Raw genomic sequence first — 21,444 nt, 5'->3', positions numbered from 1 at the left:
CTTTTGGTTCTCTACCAAGCCCCAGCACAGAGCCCTGTGCCTGGCACATAACAGGCCCTATAAACGTGTGCTGATCGGCTGAGCGCTCGCTGATTGCCCAAGCCATCACCTTATTGCCCCCAATACCTTCCTTTTTTTTTTTTTTAAGTTTATTTTTTTTTAATGTTTATTTATTTTTGAGAGAGAAAGAGAAAGACAGAGCCCAAATGGTAGAGGGGCAGAGAGAGAAGGAGACACAGAATCTGAAGCAGGATCCAGACTCTGAGCTGTGAGCACAGAGCCCGATGCGGGGCTCGAACCCACAAACTGCGAGATCATGACCTGAGCCGAAGTCGTAGACTCAACCGACTGAGCCACCCAGGCACCCCTATTTATTTATTTTTGAGAGAGAGAGAGAAAGAGAGAGAGAGAGAGAACGCGCGCAAACAGGGCAGGGGCAGAGAGAGAGGGAGAGAGAGAATCCCAAGCAGGCTCCCTACTGTCAGCACAGAGCCTGATTCAGGGCTTGAACCCACAAACCATGAGATCGTGACCTGAGCTGGATGCCTAACTGACTGAGCTACCTAGGTGCCCCACCCCTAATACCTTTTTTGGTACATTTGGGTAAGAGGTGCTGTCCCTGGACCTGTCCTTAGCCCACCCCTGTATTCTACGTCCCTTTACAGATGCCCTCAGGACCTGCGTTCAGAGTTACGACATGGCTCCCGGTCTCCGCTCTGCCCTCCGATGACACTCAGGCTGTCTAGCCTGGTGGTGACCGTTCCCTGGCTTTTCCCAGAGACTGTGAGGAAAGGCTTAGCCCAGACACTGCTTGGGTTAGGGGCGTAATTCACCACAGGCCCCGGGGGACCTGGGTCCGGACGGTGGGGCCTGTTGGCTCACAAGAAGTGCTAAGGTGCATTGGGGAACCAGACAGAGTCCTGGCTCGGCCGGGACTCAGAGACACCCAGCAGGGTGACTCTGGCTAAGTTCCCTAGCCTCTCTGAGCTTTTACTTTCTCAGCAATAAAATGGCAACTTGCGGGGCGCCTGGGCAGCTCAGTCAATTAAGCATTCAACTTTGGCTCAGGTCATGATCTCACAGTTGGTGAGTTCAAGCCCCGCGTCAGGCTCTCTGCTGTCAGCACGGAGCCTGCTTCAGGTCCTCTGTCCCCCTCTCTCTGCCCCTCCCCCACTTGTTCTTTCCTTCTCTCTCTTTCTCAAAATAAATAAATAAAAACCTAAAAATAATTTGATAAATAAATAAATAAATAAATAAATAAATAAAATGGCACCTCGGGGTGCCTGGCTGGCTCAGTCAGTAGAGCATGTGACGCTTGATCTTGGGGTCATGAGTTCAAACCCCACGTTCAGCTTAGAGTTTACTTTAACAAACAAACAAACAAACAAAAAGCGACGGCAGCTTGTCACAGGACAGGGATTGAGAAAATGGACAAGGTATAAAGTAAAAGGGGTGAGAACAGGGCTACGGGGCCACCCTGCCTGGGTTTCGGGGCTGACGGTCTTTCCCTAGCAGCTCTGCAAAGCTCGGGCGAGTTGCTCAGTCTTTCTGTACCTCGGTCTCCTCGCCCACGAACCACGCATGATCACAGAACCTGGCTCGTGGGGCCGTTGTAAGAATTAAAACCACGCCCGGCATCCAGTCGGAGCCCAGCACACGCGGGCTGTGTGATAATCCTTACGATTTGCAGCATCCACAGGGGAGCAGTTTTCGTTATTCCAAACCCTGCGCCGACAGAGGCCACAGACATGGGAGCAATTACAATATGGGGTCATCCGAGATTGTGTCCACGCTGGCTCGGTGCCACGGGCGCCAAGAGGAGGGAGAGATTCATTTGGGTTTACAGCCGATGCTTGGCAGTGTCTTAGACGAGCCCTAGGGATTTTCCGGGCAAACGGGAGAAGAAAAGCATAGAGAAGAGACCTTTGCCAAAGAGACCAGCAGAGTTGGGTGGCACGAGGACAAAGTGAGCTTGACGACAACACAAAGTGGACGAGGATGGGTGGGGAGGGGGGAGGCGGGCTGAAGCCGACCACGCGGGAATCCGAATGTCCGGTTGGGAAGGCCTTTGTCAGAGCAGGGAGTGGAAGTGGGTGTAGCCATCTGGCTCATGTGGCGGCTGTCCCAGGCTCCTTCCAGCTGCCTTCTTGGACTGCAGAGGTTGGAATGATAAAACGAAGCCAAACAGCAAAACAACAACAACAAAAAAACCACATATGCTTCAGCTGTTCCGTGGCAACCACGTGAGACTTAACTCTGGAACCCAGTGAAATAGAGCCCCGCCCTCCCCCCCCCCCCCCCCCCCCCCCCCCCCAGGTATTCCTTCCGTCCCTGTGCTTCCCAAACCAGGGCACCGCGGAGCCTTCCAGGCCCCTGGATGGCAGTGTCATCTCACTGGAACAGCCGCGTCCCCACTGCCTGTGGTATGCCACCTCAAGTGGCTCTGACTGGAACCCTGTGCGGGAGGAAATGATTTCAAACAATCGCAACAGGGACTGTCCCCTCGCTTCTCCATGAAGCTGCTGCCCTCTGTGTCCCTGATTCGGCCAGAACCGACCACTTCAGGGCCATCAGGCCCAAGACAATGCACGTATCCACCCATCTATTCATCTATCCAAACGTTTGTTTATTTACTCCTTCAATATTTACTGAGGGTCCACCAGGCCCTGGACCTGGGGCTGGGAACAGGGAGACAAACCGGGTATGATGCCCACTGTTTGGGCCGTCTACCGCTGTGAAACAAACCACCCTAAAACCTAAAGGTTTGCACCAACAACCGCCGTTTCATTCCTCACAGTTTTGCAGTTTGGGCAAGGCTGAGTGAAGCGCACAACTCTTTTCTCCCCCATGTGGCATCATCTGGCACAGCCAGCTGTCTTCCCAGCAAAGGATGGGCTTGCTCAGGAATCGCTGAGAATTTACAATCTGGGACGAGCCAGCTGCCACGGTAAAACCGCAGGCAAGTCCCCGAACAAAGGAGAGGGCCATTCTTTGATAGAGGCAAGTGGGGCGTCGGGAGTCATAAACGGGGAGCTTGACGTATGGTGGCTTCTCAGTGGCTGAGCTGCGACTGTCTGTCCTTGGCTGGGCTGTGGCTGGAGGAAGAAGAAATGAGCCTTCCTCCCGCTGGGATGGTCAGTAAAAGTAGTACCTATCCGCTCTTCGAGTTCCTTCCCTCCCCTTTGGCTCTGCAGTTGACAGCTAATGTTGGGCGTGAGAGCTCCCCCTGCTGGCCTCCTGGCTCCCTTCTAATGAGGTTTCCTTTCATCCCTTTTCACACGGGCAGGGGCTCCATAGAGAGAAGAAACAGACTTGAATAAATGCGTGTCAGATAAATGATGGGAGGAATTCCTGACGTGTGCCCCCTGGAGCTGATACCCAGCTGAGTGGAGGAGTGGGCAGCGCTCGTCAAGGAGTGCTGAGAATTGTCTCCATTTCGACGCCTGCCTCAGGTAAGGAAGCTGGGACAGGTAATGAGCAAGAGTGAACTTGGCCACTGGGGACGGGAAGCAGCTCTCACTGGGGAGTTGGGCCCCGTGAGGCTCCTGGAGAAGCCAGGAATCCTTACTTCTTGTGCGAAATCATATATTTTAAGCAACGACGACTAATTTATAAAAATTCAGTGCTGCGCAGGTCAAACAAAACTCAACCCAGGGTCGGATGTGCCTGTGGGCAGGCGGCTCGAGTCTCTGATCTGAAGGCTGCTTGTCCTCCAGATTGTCAATGGTGCCCTTCTCCCCGAAGCTTCAAGCTCACCTGGCCACCCAGCTCCCAGCGACCTGGAATTGCTACTGCCTTTGTTTTTAAATCTTTATTTTTCTGTGTATGAAAGGAATCCCCTTTCTTGGTGAAAAATTCAAACCTTACAGAAATGTCTAACCCATAAACACAGACACAATCCTATTGCTACCTTCCACCCACATCACCACCAGGACTAGTTGGTGAATATTCCTGCGGATATTTTAAGGGATTTTTCCCCCTCGGTTCACAAAATTGAAATCTTACTGTATAACCATTATACAATCTCTTTTTTCCATAATAACATAGGATGGACAACTTTTCATGGCAGTGACAATGAACTCAATTTATCCTTTTTTTTTAAATTTTTTTAAATGTTTATTTATTATTGAGAGACAGAGCATGAGCAGGGGAGGGGCAGAGAGGGGGAGACACAGAATCCGAAGCAGGCTCTGAGCTCTGAGCTGTCAGCACAAAGCCCGACGCAGGGCTCAAACCCATGAACCATGAGATCATGACCTGAGCCGCAGTCGGACGCTTAACCGACAGAGCCACCCCGGCACCCAGATTGTATATATACATTTTAAAAGCAGTGGAATATACAATTCCACCAAAAAACCTTTTTGATCTAGATTGAAATTTTAGGTCCATTTGGAGAAGAATTGAGAGTTTTACAACCCTGAGCTTGTTAACCCTCTGGGCCTGATAAAGTCTCCTGTTGTCTGTATCTCAGGAGGAGGAATGGAGATAGTTAACTACTGACTCATCTTAAAAATATTTATTGGTCTATTTTTGTTCTCAGTTTTAGCACATCTTTTATTTTCCAGAAGTTGTCCATTTCACCTAAGTTTTCCAATGTATTGCCATAAAATTCCACCTACTCTATTTATATTATTTTAAAACCTCTGCTGTGTCTGTGGTTATTTCTGATTTCCATTCTTTATATTATTTGGACCTCAACTCTTTTTTTTTTATCAGTCTTTTTTTTAAATTTTTTAAAAACTGTTTTATTTATTTTTGAGAAAGTGAGAGGGCGTGAGCAGGGTAAGTTCAGGGAGAGAGGGAGACAGAATCCGAAGCAGGCTCCAGGCTCTGAGCTGTCAGCACAGAGCCCGACGCGGGGCTCGAACTCACAGATCACGAGACCACGACCCGAGCCGAAGTCCGACACTTAACTGACTGAGCCACCCAGGTGCCCCGTTTTTTGATCAGTCTTGACAGCAGTCTATCTTGGGGGGTGACCGATCAGGTGGAGGCTGGTGTCTCAGAGGTGAAAGAATTCACCCAAGGCAGAACAAAGGAGTTAGAAGTTCATGGAATACACTGCAAGGGAAGGAGGGCAGGAGGTAGGGGAGGTTCGTGTGGAATTGTCTTTTTGGTGCCTATGACCGGTTGTAAGTAGCCCCTTGGTCAGCTAGGGCTTGTGGGTATTTTGAGGTGTGGCACCTGATAGGTGGTCACGGTGGGCCCCTTCTACCTTTCTCAGGTTCCCACTGCTCAAGCCTGTTGCCTAAAAGCAGCCTCTACATATCTTATTATTGGTGAATTCAAAGTACCAACTTTCACCTTTGTTAATCTCTAGTTCAGCTTTACTTATTTTATTAATTTCTACTTTGTTGTTTCCTTGACTTTTTCATTGGTAAAATTCACCTACCATAATACTCACCATTTGAAAGTGTACAATTCAGCGATTTTAAGTATAGTTACCAAGTTGGGCAACTGTTACTAGTACGTATTCCAGAACATTTCTATCACCCCCAAAGGCAACCCCACATCCATTAGCCATCGCTCCCCATTTCCCAATCCCGCCCCTGGCATCCACTAAATTTCTGTCTATGTGGACTTTACTCTTCCAGATATTTAACATAAATGGAATGATACAATATGTCTAGCTTCTTTCACGGAGCATAATGTTTTCAAGGTTCATCAGTGTTATAGCATGAATCAGCACTTCGTTCCTTTTTATACTGAATAATACTCCATTGTATAGATATGTTACATTTTGTTTCTCCGTTCACGGACCTTTGGGTTTCCACTTTTCAGCTATGTTGAATAATGCTGCTACGAACACTCATGTACAAGTGTTTATGTGAACAGACATTTTCACTTCTCCTGGGGATGTAACCAGGAGGGGCATCGCAGGATCATAGGGTAACTCTCCGTTCATTTTCTTGAGGAAACACCAAACTGTTTTCCAAAGGACCTGTACTATTTTCCCCTGCTAGAAATGCGTGAAGGCGCCAATGTCTCTACATCCTTGCTAATACTTGTTATTATGGGGCTTTTTGTGTGTGTCTTTTTTATTATAACCATCTGGGCGTGAAGTGATCTCATTGTGGTTTTGGTTTGCATTTCCTTCGTGTGCCTATTGGCCATTTCTTCTTTGAAAGAAATTTCTGTTCAACTCCTTTACCATTTCTGAATTGGGTTATCTGCCTTTTTATTATTGAGTTGGAAGGATTCTTTTTATATTCTAGATACAAGTCTTTCATCGGATATATGGTCTGCAAATCTTTTCTGTTATTCTGCGGGTTGTCTCTTCAATTTCTTGACGCTGTCTTTTGAAGCACAAAAGTTTTAAGTTTTGATGAAGTCCAATGTAGCTAGTTTTTCTTTCATTGTGATGCTTTTGACGTCATATCCAGGAAACCATTATCTAACCCAAGGTCATGTAGACTTATGCCTGTTTTTTCCCTAAGACTGTTATAGTTTCAGGTCTTACATTTAGGTCTTTGATCCATTGTGAGCTAATGTTTTGTGTATGGTGTGAGGTAAGGTTCCCAGAACCATTTGTTGACAAGACTACTTCCCCCCCCCCCCCGGCTGCATCGTGTTGTTGATAATCAACTGACTATAAATGTATATGCTTATTTCTGGACTTTTAATTCTACTCCACTTCTTTGTCTATCCTTTTGCTATTACTACATAATCTTGATTATTGTAGCTTTGTAGTAAGTTTTTAAAATCAGGAAGTAGGGGCGCCTGGGTGGCGCAGTCGGTTAAGCGTCCGACTTCAACCAGGTCACGATCTCACGGTCCGTGAGTTCGAGCCCCGCGTCGGGCTCTGGGCTGATGGCTCAGAGCCTGGAGCCTGTTTCCGATTCTGTGTCTCCCTCTCTCTCTGCCCCTCGCCCGTTCATGCTCTGTCTCTCTCTGTCCCAAAAATAAATAAATGTTGAAAAAAAAATTTTTTTATAAAAAAAAAAAAAATAAAATCAGGAAGTATGAGTACTCCAACTTTCTTCTTCCTTTTTAAGAATGTTTTCTCTATTGTGGGTCTCACGCATTTCCACATGAATTTGAAGATCTCATCAATTTTTGCGATGAAGGCAGCAGGGATTTTGACAGGGACTGCTGAATTTTTAGATCAATTTTAGGGACCATGCCGTCTAACAATATTAAGTCCTATAACCCATAGATATCAGATATCTTTCCATTTATTTAATGTTTATTTTTGAGAGAGAGAGAAGATCCAAAGCAGGCTGTGTGCTGACAGAGAGCCTGATGGCGGGGCTCAAACTCACAAACGGTGAGATCATGACCTGAGGACTGGAGCCAAAGTCAGACGCTTAACTGACTGCGCCACCCAGGCATCCCTCTATGTGTCTATTTTTGTGTCAGTACCACACTGTTTTCATTACTACAGCTTGTAGGATAACTTAAAATCTGGAAACGTGATGCCTCCAGCTTTGTTTTTCTTTACCGAGATTGTTTTCGCTATTTGGGGTCTTCTGTGGTTCCATACAAATTTTAGGATTATTTGTTCTAGTTCTGTGAGTAATGCTACCAGTATTTTGATAGGGATTGCATTAAGTCTGTAGATTGCTTTGGGTACTATGGACATTTTAACAATATTTGTTCTTCCAATCCCTGAGCATGAAATATCTTTCCACTTGTATCATCTTCAATTTCTTTCATCAACGTTTCGTAGTTTCCAGAGTCCAAGTCTTTCGCTTCCTTGGTTAAGTTTATTCCTAGATACTTTATTATTTTTGGTGCAATTATAAATGGGATTGCTGCCTTAATTTCTTTCTGTTGCTTCATTATTGTTGTATAGAAATGCAGTGGGTTTCTGTACATTGAGTTTCTATCCTGTAACCTTACTAAATTCGCTTATTGGATCAGGAACAGGACAAGTCATACGCATGACACATCTGGGGTCCCCACAAATAGGGCATATGCCTGACAGGCAGAGCGTGGGGAGAGGAGACAAGACGTGAACGGAGGTGTCAGAAGATCTTTCTGGCCATTGTAGGGGCAATAAGTGGAGAGCAGAGAATAGGAAAGGAGACCAGTCGGGTGGCTGTTAAACTGGACCAGGCATAAGATGGTGACAGCCTGGACTAAGAAGACCAGGAGATGGCGATGGAAACACTTCGGAGGCAGACTCAATAGGACTTCATCTCTCTCTCTCTCTCTCTCTCTCTCTCTCTCTCTCTCTCTCTCTCTTTTTAATGTTTATTTATTTTTGCGAGCGAGAGAGACAGAGCCTGAGCAGGGGAGGGGCAGAGAGAGGGAGACACAGAATCGGAAGCAGGCTCCAGGCTCTGAGCTGTCAGCACAGAGCCCGACACAGGGCTCAAACTCACGGACCGCAAGATCATGACGGGAACCCGCGAGATCATGACGTGAGCCAAAGTCAGTTGCTTAACCGACTGAGCCAGCCAGGTGCCCCCCCCACCCACCCAGGACTTCATCTCTTGAGTAATATACCGTAAGAGCCTCCTGTTTTCCCCCCGCTCTCACCTTTGCCCACAACCCCACTCCATTCAATAGCACAGGTGCTAGAGTGACCCTCTTACCTAAGTAGAGCCTTTTACAACATCTCTGCTCATGGCTCCTCATGTCACTCAGAGTAAAAGCCAAAGTCCTGGTAATGGCTAATGCCAGCTGGTTCTGCCTCCTCCTCCTCCTTACCCTTTTGCTATTTCCACTCTGGCCACACCCACGTCCTCCAACAAACCAGGACAGGTCGACTCTTACCTAGCTGCAACTCTTTACCCAGATATCCACTTGGCTCACGCCTCTACCTCCTTCAAGTCTTTGTCCAGCTTCTCACTGATATGGCAACCTGCTTCAAGCACCCTACCGCACTCCTGACCCCCTTTTGTTCTGCTCTTTTTTTATTTTTTGCCTAGAGCACTTATTATTCATTGCCTCCCAACATAGTAGAGAATTCACTCACATCATGTGTACTGTCTATCATCCAGCACACTTACTAGAATAAAACGTCAAAAAGGCAGAGATCTGTGTTTTGTTCACGGACATCCTAAGTTCCTAGAACAGGCTGCATCTGACACATATTCGCAGACAACTGAATAAATGACTTATTTACCAGTGGGGATGTGGGGACAGATGGGAGAGGGACAGGGGAACAAGATGCCCACGTTTCCGGAGCCGGGTAAGAGGGGATGACTAGGGACACTGAAGTGTTTTAAAAACAGGAGATATTCTAGTAAAGACTAGACGTGGGAGTCATCAGCACTTGGGTGGGGAAATGGAATCCACAGGAGCAGAGGACATTATGTACACAAAACAAACAGAAGGGGCCAACGTGGACACCGACATTTAAATAAAAGGACAGAGGGAGGAAAGGGGCAGATGTACAGCCAGAGAGAAAAGCAGAGGCCTGTGGGATCACAGAAGTTGAAGGAGGAGACTTTTTACAAGAGGAAAGAGATCGAGTCAAGCGAGAACCGAAAGCTGACCATTGGTTTTAGTCACTAGAAAGTAATAGATGGCCTCGCGAGGGAGCCAACTCTGTGACAGCTAAATTGGTCAGGCCAGTTGGGGAGGTGGTGAAGGTGATGAGGCCAACCAACAGCACGGGAATCTAGAATCAGACACACCCGATGCCAATCCCAGGACAGGTCTTGTTAAATCTCTGAACATCAACAGTCCCAAGTCCAAAATGAGTATAGCACCTTCTAGCTCATAAACTGTAGTGCTTGGATGTTAAATGCGACGGAGGACAACGCAAGGCACAAATTGGGTGTATCGGCTTCATTCTGTCAACGAGCCGACTGCGACACAAACAAATACTACGCAGCCCAAGATCAGTAGTAGCTGCGATTACGGCCCGGGGCTGAACACAAGGAGAGCAAAGCTGTAGGCGCCGGGAAGCTGAAGTCAATCCCTTTGCATTGAACACCCATCCCAACATTAGCCGGAATTAAACGTCTGCCTTCTTAATCCCAGACACATCAGGCTGCCCCTCCCTTTTGTGGCGCAGCAAATGTTCCCGCTGGGCAGACACAGATCACCCGCCCACGGACTGCGCCCCCCCTACCCCCCAACCCTGCCAGCTGTCCGCCCACTGGGGTTGGACCCAGACCTAGGCAACGCTGCCTTCCGTCCCTAGCAACCGCTCACCTGCTTTTCTCTTTCCACAGGCCAGCAAATGTCCTTCCTTTTCTTATTGGTCCGCGTAACTCTATCTAGGCCAATTAGTAGCAGCCACGGGGACCCAACTCACTCCCACACAAATCGGGGGTGATCGCGGAGAAGCAAATTTTTCTTTTCTGAACCCAGTTCTCCAAGGAAGCCTCTTATTTGTGAAGTTGTTGCGAAATCTTCTGGAATGAGACTCTAAAACATTTTATTTCTCTTAAGCCCGTAATGCTTGTCCCTTGCACACTCCCCCTTCCAAGTGGTACGGCCCACACGAAGCCCCACCTACCAGCCTCTTTGAGAGCCTGAGCCCTCCGCTAGGTTGAGTACACTCAGCGGCGGAGGCGATACCATCTTTGACTGATAGATGGGGGGACTCCAACTATCTCCCGGGTTGTCCTATTCCGCTCCGACCACCTCTCGCGTCTTTAGCTCCGGCCGTGGGCACGAAGCCTAGATACAGTGGCGGGACTACCGCTCCCGGCACCACGGACGGTGCGCGGGGCGGCCAAAGGAAGGGTGCACTTGGTACGACCCACGCCGCGCCCCGCCGGAAGTGAGGTGTCTCTCCCCGAAGTTCCGGCTCGCAGGGGGTGGGGAGTGTTGTTAACCGGGGCCGCCTCCGCAGTCGCGGGGATTGAGCGGGCTCGCGGCGCTGGGCTCCTGGTGAGTCGGCCGGGGTGGGGCCCGGGTTGTGGTTGGAGTCGGGACCTGGGCCCTCCCCTTGCGGTCTCCGGGGTCGACGCGCCCCCTCAGCCCCGCTTGCGGCTTGTCAGCTGGCGGTAGACCTCAGGCTCCCGTGCGGCCGCTCTCCGTTGGCTGGGCCCCACCTGCGACGTTCGCAGCTCCCGGAGCTTACAGGTGCGGGGGCGACCCGGGTCCCTCTCCGTGCCGCCGCTGCATCCCTCCAGTCGGCCGTTTCTCCGGTGCCCCGAGTGGACATTGCCCCGGCGGGTGGGGGACGCCAGGGTTCCAGGCTGACGTATCCCGCCCGCTCCCGCGGGGCGCGCGGCGGGGTTGCGCACCCCCGCCGAGCTGTCACCGGCGCTGTCTCCTGCCCGGCTGCGCCCCCCAGCGCCTGGCTTCTCCGAGTCCAGGCGGCACGTAACCGCTTCTGGAGATTTCTGCGTTTGCATCCTCTCCATCACCTTCACGGTAGAGCCCGTGGTAGCAGTTCTCCTTCCTGTAACACGTTTGCCTTTCCCCGTTCCTCCCTGGAGGCGGTGGCTTGGCAGGCGGCGTGGAAAGAGCCCTAGATTTGAAACAAAACTGACCCAGGCTCCAGGCCTTGCGTCAGTCTGATCGCTTAACCCTTTTGAGCCTCCATTTTCTTGTTCGTAAAATGAGGGGGCGAGGGGCGTTTGCTATATTTGACGTCATGATTGTGTGGGAGAGGTGAGGTGGGGGGGCGGCTCTCCCTGGTGTTTAGTGACATCCCGCGCTGGGCACTGTTCAGGGTTTGCGCAGTGTGCGCAACACGCAGGTTATTCCTTCCCTGTCCCCACGCAGGTCTCCAGGCCGGAGCGATGTTCCGCACCGCAGTGATGATGGCGGCCAGCCTGGCGCTGACCGGGGCCGTCGTGGCTCATGCCTACTACCTCAAGCACCAGTTCTACCCCACCGTGGTGTACCTGACCAAGTCCAGCCCCAGCATGGCAGTGAGTTCAGGGCTCAGGGTGGGAGGAGCTCCCTGGGAGGGAAGGAGGAGTCTGCTTGAGACAGGGGCGGAGCTGGGGGTCAGGTAAGCGTGAGAGGCGTGAAGCTGCCACCAGCCGCCTAACTTTGAACGAATTGGGACGGACGGGGACATAGGGAGGTTCCGGAATCATGAGCCCCAGACATAGCAGAGCAGAAAGTGACCTCAAACCATAGCCTCTTCTCACTCCTAGGTCCTCTACATCCAGGCCTTTGTCCTTGTCTTTCTCTTGGGCAAAGTGATGGGCAAGGTGTTCTTTGGACAGCTGAGGGCAGCAGAGATGGAGGTAAGATGTTCACGACTCCCAAAAGTGAGGGCCAGGGAGCTGGGCAAGCAGAATGTCTTGAATTCCTCGTCTTTCTCTGCCCAATCCCCAGCACCTTCTGGAACGTTCCTGGTATGCCGTCACTGAGACTTGTCTGGCCTTCACTGTCTTTCGGGACGACTTCAGCCCCCGCTTTGTTGCACTCTTCACTCTCCTTCTCTTCCTCAAGTGTTTCCACTGGCTGGCTGAGGACCGTGTGGACTTTGTGAGTTGGGTCAGGGGGTTCTCAAAGCAGATGGGAGCCAGGGAGTGGCTTGGTAGGTGGGCTTGTGAAGTGAAGGCTGGGGGTGGGGTGGGGGGTGAGCCCCAGCCTTCCCGACAGGCCCCCTTTCTGCTCTGCCTCAGATGGAACGCAGCCCCAATATCTCCTGGCTCTTTCACTGCCGCATCGTCTGTGAGTGAGATCCATGGGAAGGGAGAGGAGGGAGCTGGAGGGAGTAAGAGGCTCTGTGGAGGATTGGAACGTGATAAGTCACGAACTGCGGACCCGTGCCGTAGAGCGCAGGCTTCCCCCTCGACCCGCAGCTGTACAGGAAAGATAATTTGGGAAGTTAATTTGCATCATCTCTGCCCTGTTCCACCCCAGGGCTTTTCAACTGTCCAGCCCCTCAGTTCTTTGCCTCCTCACCTGGAACTTGGGCTGCTCTAAAACCCTCCTAGGCAAAACTGGAGCTCCCAGGGGGCCGGGGTCAAGCCACCTGACTAGATGGCTAGGGCTTGAGGGTGGGAGGTGTCTTAAAGCGGGAAGTGGCTGTCAGTCCCTGGGCTGACCCCACCAACCCCCTATTTGGGGGGTCCCCACAGCCCTTATGTTCCTCCTGGGTATCCTGGACTTCCTCTTCGTCAGCCATGCCTATCACAGCATCCTGACCCGTGGGGCCTCTGTGCAGCTGGTGTTTGGCTTTGAGGTAACACTGGCTCGGGAGGTGGGGAGGACGAGCCTGAGGTGCCTCTGAGTGTGCCTCGAATAACCCAACAGCCCCTCCCTGGGCACCTGTTCTGTGGCCAGGCCCGTGCAGGCCACCAAGGAGCAGCCGTCAGTCTCCGCTCCCGCCTCATGCGCTCTCACGCCTAGGAGAGCGGGGGAGGCACAGAAAGAGGCGTGTGTGTTGGGGGAGCCCTGACCCGGCGCTCAGGGAAGGCCTCCTGGAAGGTGACGCCAGAGGAGCTGGCTGTCGTTGGGACGGAAGCACTTAGCTCGATGGACAGCTGGGGAGGGGTGTTCAGCGATAGCTCACTGTACGCTAGATCCCCTGCTGAGCACTGGCTGCGTCTTTTAATCAGCAAAGCAACGTAGTCACTAAGGAACATTTAATGCCGTCACTTGGCAGACAAGCAAAGTGTCTGATGTTCTGAGAGGTCTGGTGAGCTGCTAGAAGTCAAACCAGCTAGTGAGTGCAGGCGCTCGGAAGACCCCAGCTGTGTCCAGTACCACGCCTGCGTCGTTGCACTCTGCTGTAGCGGCCTGGGTGTGGCAAAGGGTGACCAGAGCAAAGAGGCGTCGTGTGCTTAGGTCCCCGCGCCCCCTCCTCCCTCCAGTATGCTATCCTGATGACTATGGTGCTGACCATCTTCATCAAGTACGTGCTGCACTCCGTGGACCTCCAGAGCGAGAACCCCTGGGACAATAAGGCCGTGTACATGCTCTACACGGAGCTGTTTACAGGTGAGAAGAGCCTGGGCCTCCCCTGACCTGGACCAGCGTCCCCAGCCCTGCCTCCCAGGCCCTGTGACTGCTGCTCTCTGCACCTCCCCTTGCCCCCCAGGCTTCATCAAGGTTTTGCTGTACATGGCTTTCATGACTATCATGATCAAGGTGCACACCTTCCCTCTCTTTGCCATCCGGCCTATGTACCTGGCCATGAGGTAAGCCCAGCTCAGCCCAGCCCAGCCCGTCCTGCCCCTGCCCCACACCTGACTCTTCTCCCTCACCCAACTTTCACTGCAACTCTGCTTTCAGGCAATTCAAGAAGGCCGTGACAGACGCCATCATGTCTCGCCGAGCCATCCGCAACATGAACACGCTGTAAGTGGGTCGGTCCAGCTGCTCTCCCTAGCTCCGCCCCAGGTTCCTCTGTCTCCACTTCAGTCTGGACATACCCTTGGCCCGTCCTCACTAGGTATCCAGATGCCACCCCGGAGGAGCTCCAGGCAACGGACAACGTCTGCATCATCTGCCGAGAAGAGATGGTGACTGGCGCCAAGAGACTGCCCTGCAACCACATTTTCCATACCAGGTGGGAGGGGCCCGGGGAGCCTGACTGCAGGGGATGGGCCCTGGAAGGCAGGCTCCTGGGGACTTGCCGACCGTCGCCTGTTCTTGACCCCCAGCTGCCTGCGCTCCTGGTTCCAGCGGCAGCAGACCTGCCCTACCTGCCGTATGGACGTCCTTCGGGCATCACTGCCGACCCAGTCACCACCACCCCCTGAACCTGCGGATCAGGGGCCACCACCTGCTCCTCATCCCCCACCACTCCTGCCCCAGCCCCCTAACTGTGAGTGGCCCCCTCGTTTGGCCGTCCAACACACTGTTGAGTACTTGCCCGGAGCTGGGTAGGGGAAACACGGAGATGAATCCTCCAGAAGCTCAGTCTGGATAGGGGAGGGGGTCATAGAAAGAGACCTCCGTGGACTGAAGTCACGTGTCATCAGTGCTGAGCTCAGAGAGGCCCGTGGGAGCAGGGACAGAGTTCCTAACAACCAGTCTCTCACATGGGATTCGGAGCTATCTCACTCCGGACCTTTCTTCACTGCCTCGTCCTCTCTCTGCAGTCCCCCAGGGCCTCCTGCCTCCCTTTCCTCCAGGCATGTTCCCGCTGTGGCCCCCCATGGGCCCCTTTCCACCCGTCCCGCCTCCCCCCAGCTCAGGAGAGGCTGTGGCCCCTCCGCCCACGAGTGCAGGTGAGTCTTTTGGCTACTGTGACGGCCAGGGGGCGGGAGGAATGGAGAGCCGAGGCCTCAGCTCTCACCAACTTCCTGTTCTCGCTCTGTACCAGCCCTTTCTCGGCCCAGCGGAGCAGCCACGACCACAGCTGCCGCCGCCTCCTCCGCCTCTGCCTCGGCACCTGGCTCTGCCCCCGCCCCCGAGGCCGGCCCCGCTCCGGGCTTCCCCTTCCCTCCACCCTGGATGGGCATGCCACTGCCTCCACCCTTTGGTAAACCCAGCCGCCCTCGGGGTTGATCTGGAGGGATTTGGGCGTCGGGCCCAGGCCGCCCCGGCTGAGCCTCTGCCTCCCTCCAGCCTTCCCCCCGATGCCCGTGCCCCCCGCGGGCTTTGCTGGGCTGACTCCAGAGGAGCTGCGGGCTCTGGAGGGCCACGAGCGGCAACACCTGGAGGCTCGGCTGCAGAGCCTGCGCAACATCCACACCCTGCTGGACGCCGCCATGCTGCAGATCAACCAGTACCTCACCGTGCTGGCCTCCCTGGGGTACGTCTGCACGGGGGCCGGCGCGCATGGCGGCAGCCTGGAGCTGCCAGCAAGGCCCCCGGCCCCGGTCCCGGGCCTTTCTCTTCGGCCACCCTGTGATGCCTGTTGGTTCACGTCACCTGTGTGCAGGCGCAGCAGGATCTTTGGGTTTCTCGATGCCTCTGTTCTCTCGCTCCAGGGGGCCTGCCTGGGTCTCAGGAGGGCTGGTGTTTATTATTAGCAGAGAGTTGACTTCGAATCCTGCTCCTTTATATTTTTCTGTAGTCAGTTCACTCATAATCATCAGCGCTTTAGCTCATCACATATACCTTTCTCACGTGTGGTGACTCTGTGCCCGGGAAACACTGCCCCTGATCTGAGACCACGCGTAAGTCACCCAAGGGCACCTGGTTGCCTCAGTCAGACGTCCGACTTCAGCTCAAGTCACGATCTCACAGTTCGTGAGTTCGAGCCCTGCATTGGGCTTGCTGCGGTCAGCACCGAGGCCACATCAAATCCCGTTCGCCCTCCATCTGCACTTCCCCTCCCCCCGCCCCCAAAAAGTCACCCAGAACCAGCCTGGCCTAAGTGTAAGTTATGGTGCCCACCACTCATTTGCTTCGTGACCACTGTCACTTTAATTGAATAGAAGGGTCCTAGCTCCTATTCATGGGTCACACACACAGAGTGTCTGGCACACAGAGCACAGGCTTGGAGGGGAGTTTGAGTCTGAGCAACCTGAATACGGTTTTCTTCAGTGGAAAATCTTAGGTGGGAACTCTGTGAGGAGCCTGGCGCCCCGCTAGAGACCGCCGTTTACCAGCGAACAGGCCAACGATTCTTGCCCGCAAGTAGTTTAGTCTGTAGTATGAAATCCTGAGAACTCACACACGCTCGCTCGCGTCTGCTGCAGACTGAGGCTGCAGAGGTGCGGGCTCCACCCTGCAAGGCTCACCAAGGGCAGGATCTTCTCAATCATGCCAACGTGTCCAGGCCTCACCTCCCTCGTCTTTCTCTCCTAGGCCCCCTCGGCCTGCTGCCTCAGTCAGCCCCACTGAGGAGACCCCTGGAGTCGTCACTGCTGCCACCCCCACCGGCGTCCCCAGCTCGGAGGCCACCACCCCATCCCCAGGAGACTCCCCACCGGCCCCTGAACCTGACAAGCCTCCAGGTAGTCTGGGCGAGCGTGGGGAGGGGGTGGGGGTTGGGAGGGAAGTTCTCTGGTTTCCACTCCCGAACTCTGTCCCCAGCTCCCGAGTCCGTGGGCACGGAGGAGCTGCCTGAGGACGGGGAGCCTGATGCCGCAGAGCTCCGCCGCCGCCGCCTGCAGAAGTTGGAGTCCCCTGTTGCCCACTGACACGACCCCAGTCCTACTCCTGCCTCCACTCTCTTGAGCAGTCCTCGCTGTAACGTGTCCTGCCACCAAGTGCCAGCTCCCTCCGTGTGCACCAGGGAGTAAGAACCCCCAGCTCTGAGACAAAGGAGGTGGCGTCCCCTAGGCAGAGTGGAAAGAAGCCTGAGGCCCCAGTTGACTCCAGCCCTTTCAGTCCCCGGCAGCCACGGGGATCTCGGGTCAGTCCCAGCCTTTCTTTCCAACCCGTCACCCTTTTCTGCTGGGGCCGTGAAGGCAGAAAGGCAGTCTCTGAGAAGCCCTCTACCTCCCTCTGGGAGAAGGGGCAGCCCTTCTAAGCCCACTTGTGTGCGTGTGTGTGTGTGAAGTCGCTTCAGTGCTGAACAGTATTAGCTCCCCAATCCCACGTGTGAACTTCAGGAGCTGGAGGCAGGCCAGGAACTTGCTTCCTGGGCCACCCACCAAGATTGGTACTGATTTCCCTTTTCTTACCCTAAACTCCCTAGAAGCTCTTTGTGACGGTGACTGTGTCACTTACGCCCCGTGGTGTTTCCGCGTCTTAGTGGCAACCGCACAGCTCTGGGACAGGAGTGCCGAGCAGGTGGGCAGCATTGAGGTGTCCACGCCCCTCTCCCTGCAGTTTGTCTAAAGTGAGACTTCCTGGTCTCACCCAGCAACCACTGCCCAGCCTCACTCCAGGCTGAGGGCTCGTGTGTCTGCCCCTGAACCACTGCAAGCCCCAGAATCTGTGGAAGACCACTTCTCAACTTACAGAACTTTTCTTGAGTTGAGAAGAATTGGAATTACTTCCTTGCCGTTGTCTCTTGGCTTAAATTTTGTCTTTGAACTTGAATGCTTGACCCTAGGAAAGAGGAGCAGGAGTGTCAGACTCCTGGTCTTTCCAGTTTAGAAAAGGCACTGGGCCAGGTAGGGACCACAGGAGCCGAGGCCTGCCTGCCCTTGTCTCTTTCTCCCTTGGTTTTGTGTTACAAGAGTTGCTGGAGACCGTTTCAGATGATTATTTAATTTGTAAATATTGTACACATTTTAATAGCTCAAATTGTATATACCGCCAAATAAAGACTTGCATTAATGACCGGTGGAGCTAGTGTCATGGGGTCAGTGTGCCGGGAGTGGTCTTCTTGCTCAGGCTGTAGACTGGAGAATCCCGGGGTGGGGGGGGGGGGGGGGGTGACGGTTTCTTTAGACATTAAACCATTACAACAGTATCTCCATTTTCCAGATGAAGAAACCAAGCCCCAGAGAGTTAAGCTTTTAGAACTCCCAAGGACGGGGCAAGTGTGAAGGCCCACAGGCCCAGAGTGGGATGGGAATGATGACAGGCAGAACCAGCATCTTTTTTCCCGCAAAGGCCCTGACCACCCCTGACACCAGGTCAGGAAGCTGGCAAGGATGGCTTGCTCTGCGCTGGACTGCTAGAATCTCCCAAGCACCCCTTCGTGGACAGACCAGCTAAAGCTAATCACTTAGCTTCCTGGAGCTAGAAACCTAGTCACGCCCAACTCTGGCCTAGAATGGAGCAAAGGCCACTGGGCCTTCTCCAAGGGTGAAAAGAACAAGCCAAGGGGCTGACGCGGGTGCTTTATGCCTATGCCCAGGACTGCGCTGGGAACTGAAGACCTCTAGGACCCGCGCCTGAGTTCCCTGTGTCCTCCGTAGCCTCCACCAAGCCGGGTCTGGCCTGGAGCAAGGGCTTAAGGGTATTTGTGGTAGTGAGGGTCTGAGGGCCAAGGAAGGCAGGTGCTCAGTGCGTTTGCCCTGTGCCTCCCTGCCCTGAACTGGATTGGGCTATTCCCCCAGAGGGGCAGTCAGCAACCTCCAGAATTTGAAGAGCTGAGCCCAGTGAGCTCCAATGAAGGTAGGGTCCAATGTCAGACAGCCCGCCCCCAGTGCTGGCCCCTGTGTAGAGGGTCCCGTTCCCCCTTACTGTGAGCAAGGCCTGCTCTGAAGCCCTCAGCCCTCATTTAACCCGTCTACGCGCTCAGCCCTGCCATTTATACCTGCTGTCCTGGTTGGTCCTTCAGCCATCTCCCTCCTGGCCCACCCCCTCCCCAGACTCTAGTTGTGGGGAACGCTGTCAGGCAGGCTGCTCGGGTGGGCCTCAGAAGCCCTTTTCCAGGAGCCAGGCTTTGAGCTGCTGGTCAAAGTAGCCCTTGACCCGCAGGGTACCTGTCACCTCATTGATCTGGGTGACTGGTGTCTTCCCGAGCAGTGGACTCAGAAAATCTTCCACGTCCTTCTGCAGGGCCTAGGTGGAGAGAGGACAAATCAAGCCCGGTCAGACCATCCCCTCTAGTAGACTCCCCATCCTTCAGCCCTGAAAAGGTCAGAACCGGGCCCTAACTCATCCCCTCGCTTACCCAGATGTCCCCCTCCACCTTTCGGATCACAGTCATCTGGCGGTTGCCATGTGTGATGTCCTTGTAGACAGGGATATTGTGCATACGAGAGCGCCTCACGAAGTAGGGCAGGTTAGGTGGGGGGTCTGCGACAGGAACAGTGAGAAGTCAAACCTCCCCAGGCTTTATGCCACCTTAGCCAACACCCTTCCCCTCACAGTCTACACAGAGTCAGTGCACCCAATGGCAAAGCCACCTCTAGATTTCAGATCAGAAGACCCGCTCTTTCCCTAAGTTTAGAGCCAGGGCCAGGTCGTTCACCCTGGTAATCTCGCAGGCCCAACACAGGGCCTGGCACCAGAAGGTGCTCAAGAAGAAACGAAGTTAGGGCCATGCCTCCCTGGATCCTCATCTGGGGCCAATCCTTGCACTTCTCCCCTGGCACAAAGAATCTCTGGCACAAATGGGGATTTACAAGCACTGAACACCTACCTACCGCATGCTGGGCTCTGTGCTAAGTGCTTTATGTACTGAGCAGATTATCTCCATTTTGAGAAACCGAGTGACTAATGATCACGCTGGCAATGAATAACAGAGCCAAATTCGAACCCAGCACTGCCCAACTCCCAAGCTATGTTCTCAATTATGGTACGAGGCCTACTGGAGTCGGGGCATGGAGGTCCCAGCTCTTGGGTCTTCTCTCTTTGCTTCACTGTTCCTGAATGGGAAGACCTCATCCCAACAGCGTTGATGGATGGGTACTAGTAAAACAGGGCTGTATTCCCAGGCCCCTCCTTGAACATGAGATAGGTGCTGGGCCCTGAGTGCCCTCAACACAAATCCTGAACCCACTGGGGAATCCAGAGCCTCAGCTGGGGAAGTACACCACTGGGGGGGAGGGGGGGGGTGTTCCCTGTAGCTTCCAAGCCATCCCCATCACCCAGCTCACCTCTGGGTGGCTGCCAGCCACTAGGAGTGGGATAATGTTCATGCTTTGGGGGCTTCGGGATGCGGGTAGGGGGTAACAGGCGCTCCACAAACTGGTATTCATCCACAGACTCCACAAAGCTGGGGTAATCAGGAGGCCCCTGGGTCTGGCTCTGCGGCCAAAATCAAAAGCAAACAACCGTTGCTCTACTGGCCCAGCCACCATACACCCACCCACCACAGGAGAGGCAGAACTTCAGTAGGTAGAAACACTACAGGTGCAGAGACTGGGATAAATAAAAGACTGGAGGTAGCAAAGCATCAGACTTCAGTTTGCCAGGGTAGAGGTAGGACTGGAAAAGAAGTTCAGGCACTCTGAAGCATCTGCCTCTCTTGGGATTTCTGTGGGACTCAAAACCCAAAGCCAAATCACTGTCAGTCTGACCATTACAGCATTTTTCAGGATTTTAAAGTTTCCTCTAAACATCCTGCTGAAATATTCTAGTTCTGGATGAGGCACTTTCAGCAATCTTGATAATGCCACTCACAATCATCTGACATGACCCTCGCTTACCTGGAACGTTTTGGCCTCATATAAACACCGCCAGGCATTGGACTTAATGTATTATGGGTATTGTTTTGAGTTAATTCCTACAATGACACAGTAAGGTATTTTATTACCCCCTTTTTCCATCTAGGAAAAATTAAGACATTAATAAACAGTCTACCTAAGGTAACTCTCCGCTGTCTCTCCATCCTCCAACAGATAATCCTGGAATCCTGATGGGCCCCGGGGTTACAAGCAGAATGAAGTGGCCTGTATATCATGAACCCCAGGTTCCCTAAGTGTCGCCAAAGATCTGGGGCCGACCCCTACCCTGTGAAACGGCTATCCCTTTTTAAAATTAGGCAGCAAGCGTTGATGTGTAGCCTCTCGCAGTTCTGACCAACCCGAGCTGTCCACCAATCAGGTTCCAAGCCCCACGCACACGGGCGCGTTGTCAGCCCTGCACCTTGCCTCTCAACCTTGTATGTGAGCTCCAGGGTTACAGGAGTAACAACCAGACTCACACGCAGCCCTCTTCCCCCACCTCCAGGCTCAGCGCCCTCACCAGCCACCGTAGCCCGCAGCCCGGCTGGACGCCGGTTCTCCAGCCCCTCAGCGAAGCTCGGAACAAGGACGCTGCCATCTTGCACCGCTCCCGTACACTGGCCCTCTGCGCGCGCAACCGGCCTGGTTCCGCCCCTTC

General features: G+C 53.3%; 2 protein-coding genes and 1 long non-coding RNA gene across 6 annotated transcripts; 1 reads left to right on the top strand and 2 right to left on the bottom strand.

Annotated features, from left to right (window-relative positions):
• Positions 1-1,348: 1,348 nt before the first annotated feature.
• Positions 1,349-10,676, bottom strand: LOC121023718 (uncharacterized). Its single transcript, XR_005787485.1, has 2 exons — positions 10,111-10,676; positions 1,349-3,095 (listed from the first exon to the last, which is right to left on the bottom strand). It is a non-coding gene; the product is annotated as an uncharacterized LOC121023718 (long non-coding RNA).
• An 8-nt stretch (positions 10,677-10,684) lies between these two features.
• On the top strand, positions 10,685-18,004 carry SYVN1 (synoviolin 1). Of its 4 annotated transcripts, none has more exons than XM_040465772.1 (16): positions 10,685-10,794; positions 11,638-11,786; positions 12,018-12,110; positions 12,202-12,354; positions 12,495-12,543; positions 12,954-13,057; positions 13,689-13,815; positions 13,916-14,015; positions 14,110-14,175; positions 14,270-14,386; positions 14,481-14,644; positions 14,922-15,050; positions 15,146-15,304; positions 15,391-15,577; positions 16,579-16,727; positions 16,807-18,004. In XM_040465772.1, the coding sequence occupies exons 2-16, from the start codon at positions 11,655-11,657 to the stop codon at positions 16,911-16,913; spliced, it is 1,836 nt and encodes a 611-aa protein (XP_040321706.1). In that variant the 5' UTR covers positions 10,685-10,794; positions 11,638-11,654; the 3' UTR covers positions 16,914-18,004. The 4 variants fall into 4 exon arrangements, with proteins under 4 accessions (XP_040321706.1, XP_040321707.1, XP_040321708.1 ...); XM_040465771.1 differs by lacking the exon at positions 10,685-10,794 and adding an exon at positions 10,863-10,989 and having other exon boundaries at positions 16,807-18,003; XM_040465773.1 differs by lacking the exons at positions 10,685-10,794; positions 13,689-13,815 and adding an exon at positions 10,862-10,989 and having other exon boundaries at positions 13,816-14,015.
• MRPL49 (mitochondrial ribosomal protein L49) lies at positions 17,913-21,444 on the bottom strand. Its single transcript, XM_040465777.1, has 4 exons — positions 21,307-21,444; positions 20,217-20,367; positions 19,289-19,413; positions 17,913-19,176 (listed from the first exon to the last, which is right to left on the bottom strand). The coding sequence occupies exons 1-4, from the start codon at positions 21,382-21,384 to the stop codon at positions 19,030-19,032; spliced, it is 501 nt and encodes a 166-aa protein (XP_040321711.1). The 5' UTR covers positions 21,385-21,444; the 3' UTR covers positions 17,913-19,029.

This window comes from Herpailurus yagouaroundi, unplaced genomic scaffold, assembly GCF_014898765.1.
Source record: "Herpailurus yagouaroundi ecotype Mexico unplaced genomic scaffold, PumYag 569, whole genome shotgun sequence".
In the NCBI taxonomy this organism is placed as follows: Eukaryota; Metazoa; Chordata; class Mammalia; order Carnivora; family Felidae; genus Herpailurus; species Herpailurus yagouaroundi.
Note: the sequence above shows the minus strand (reverse complement) of the source record. Positions and strands in the feature narration are given on the sequence as shown.

What these genes read in the sequence shown, in the direction of transcription:
- SYVN1 (XM_040465772.1), top strand. Translation starts at nt 11,655, where the DNA reads ATGTTCCGCACCGCAGTGATGATGGCGGCCAGCCTGGCGCTGACCGGG. An exon ending in AGTCCAGCCCCAGCATGGCA is followed by an intron (nt 11,787 to 12,017) that starts GTGAGTTCAGGG and finishes TCTCACTCCTAG; the next exon opens with GTCCTCTACATCCAGGCCTT. An exon ending in GCCACTGCCTCCACCCTTTG is followed by an intron (nt 15,305 to 15,390) that starts GTAAACCCAGCC and finishes GCCTCCCTCCAG; the next exon opens with CCTTCCCCCCGATGCCCGTG.
- MRPL49 (XM_040465777.1), bottom strand. Translation starts at nt 21,384, where the DNA reads ATGGCAGCGTCCTTGTTCCGAGCTTCGCTGAGGGGCTGGAGAACCGGC. An exon ending in TGGCTGGCAGCCACCCAGAG is followed by an intron (nt 19,414 to 20,216) that starts GTGAGCTGGGTG and finishes TTCCTGTCGCAG; the next exon opens with ACCCCCCACCTAACCTGCCC. An exon ending in AGGTGGAGGGGGACATCTGG is followed by an intron (nt 19,177 to 19,288) that starts GTAAGCGAGGGG and finishes CTCTCCACCTAG; the next exon opens with GCCCTGCAGAAGGACGTGGA.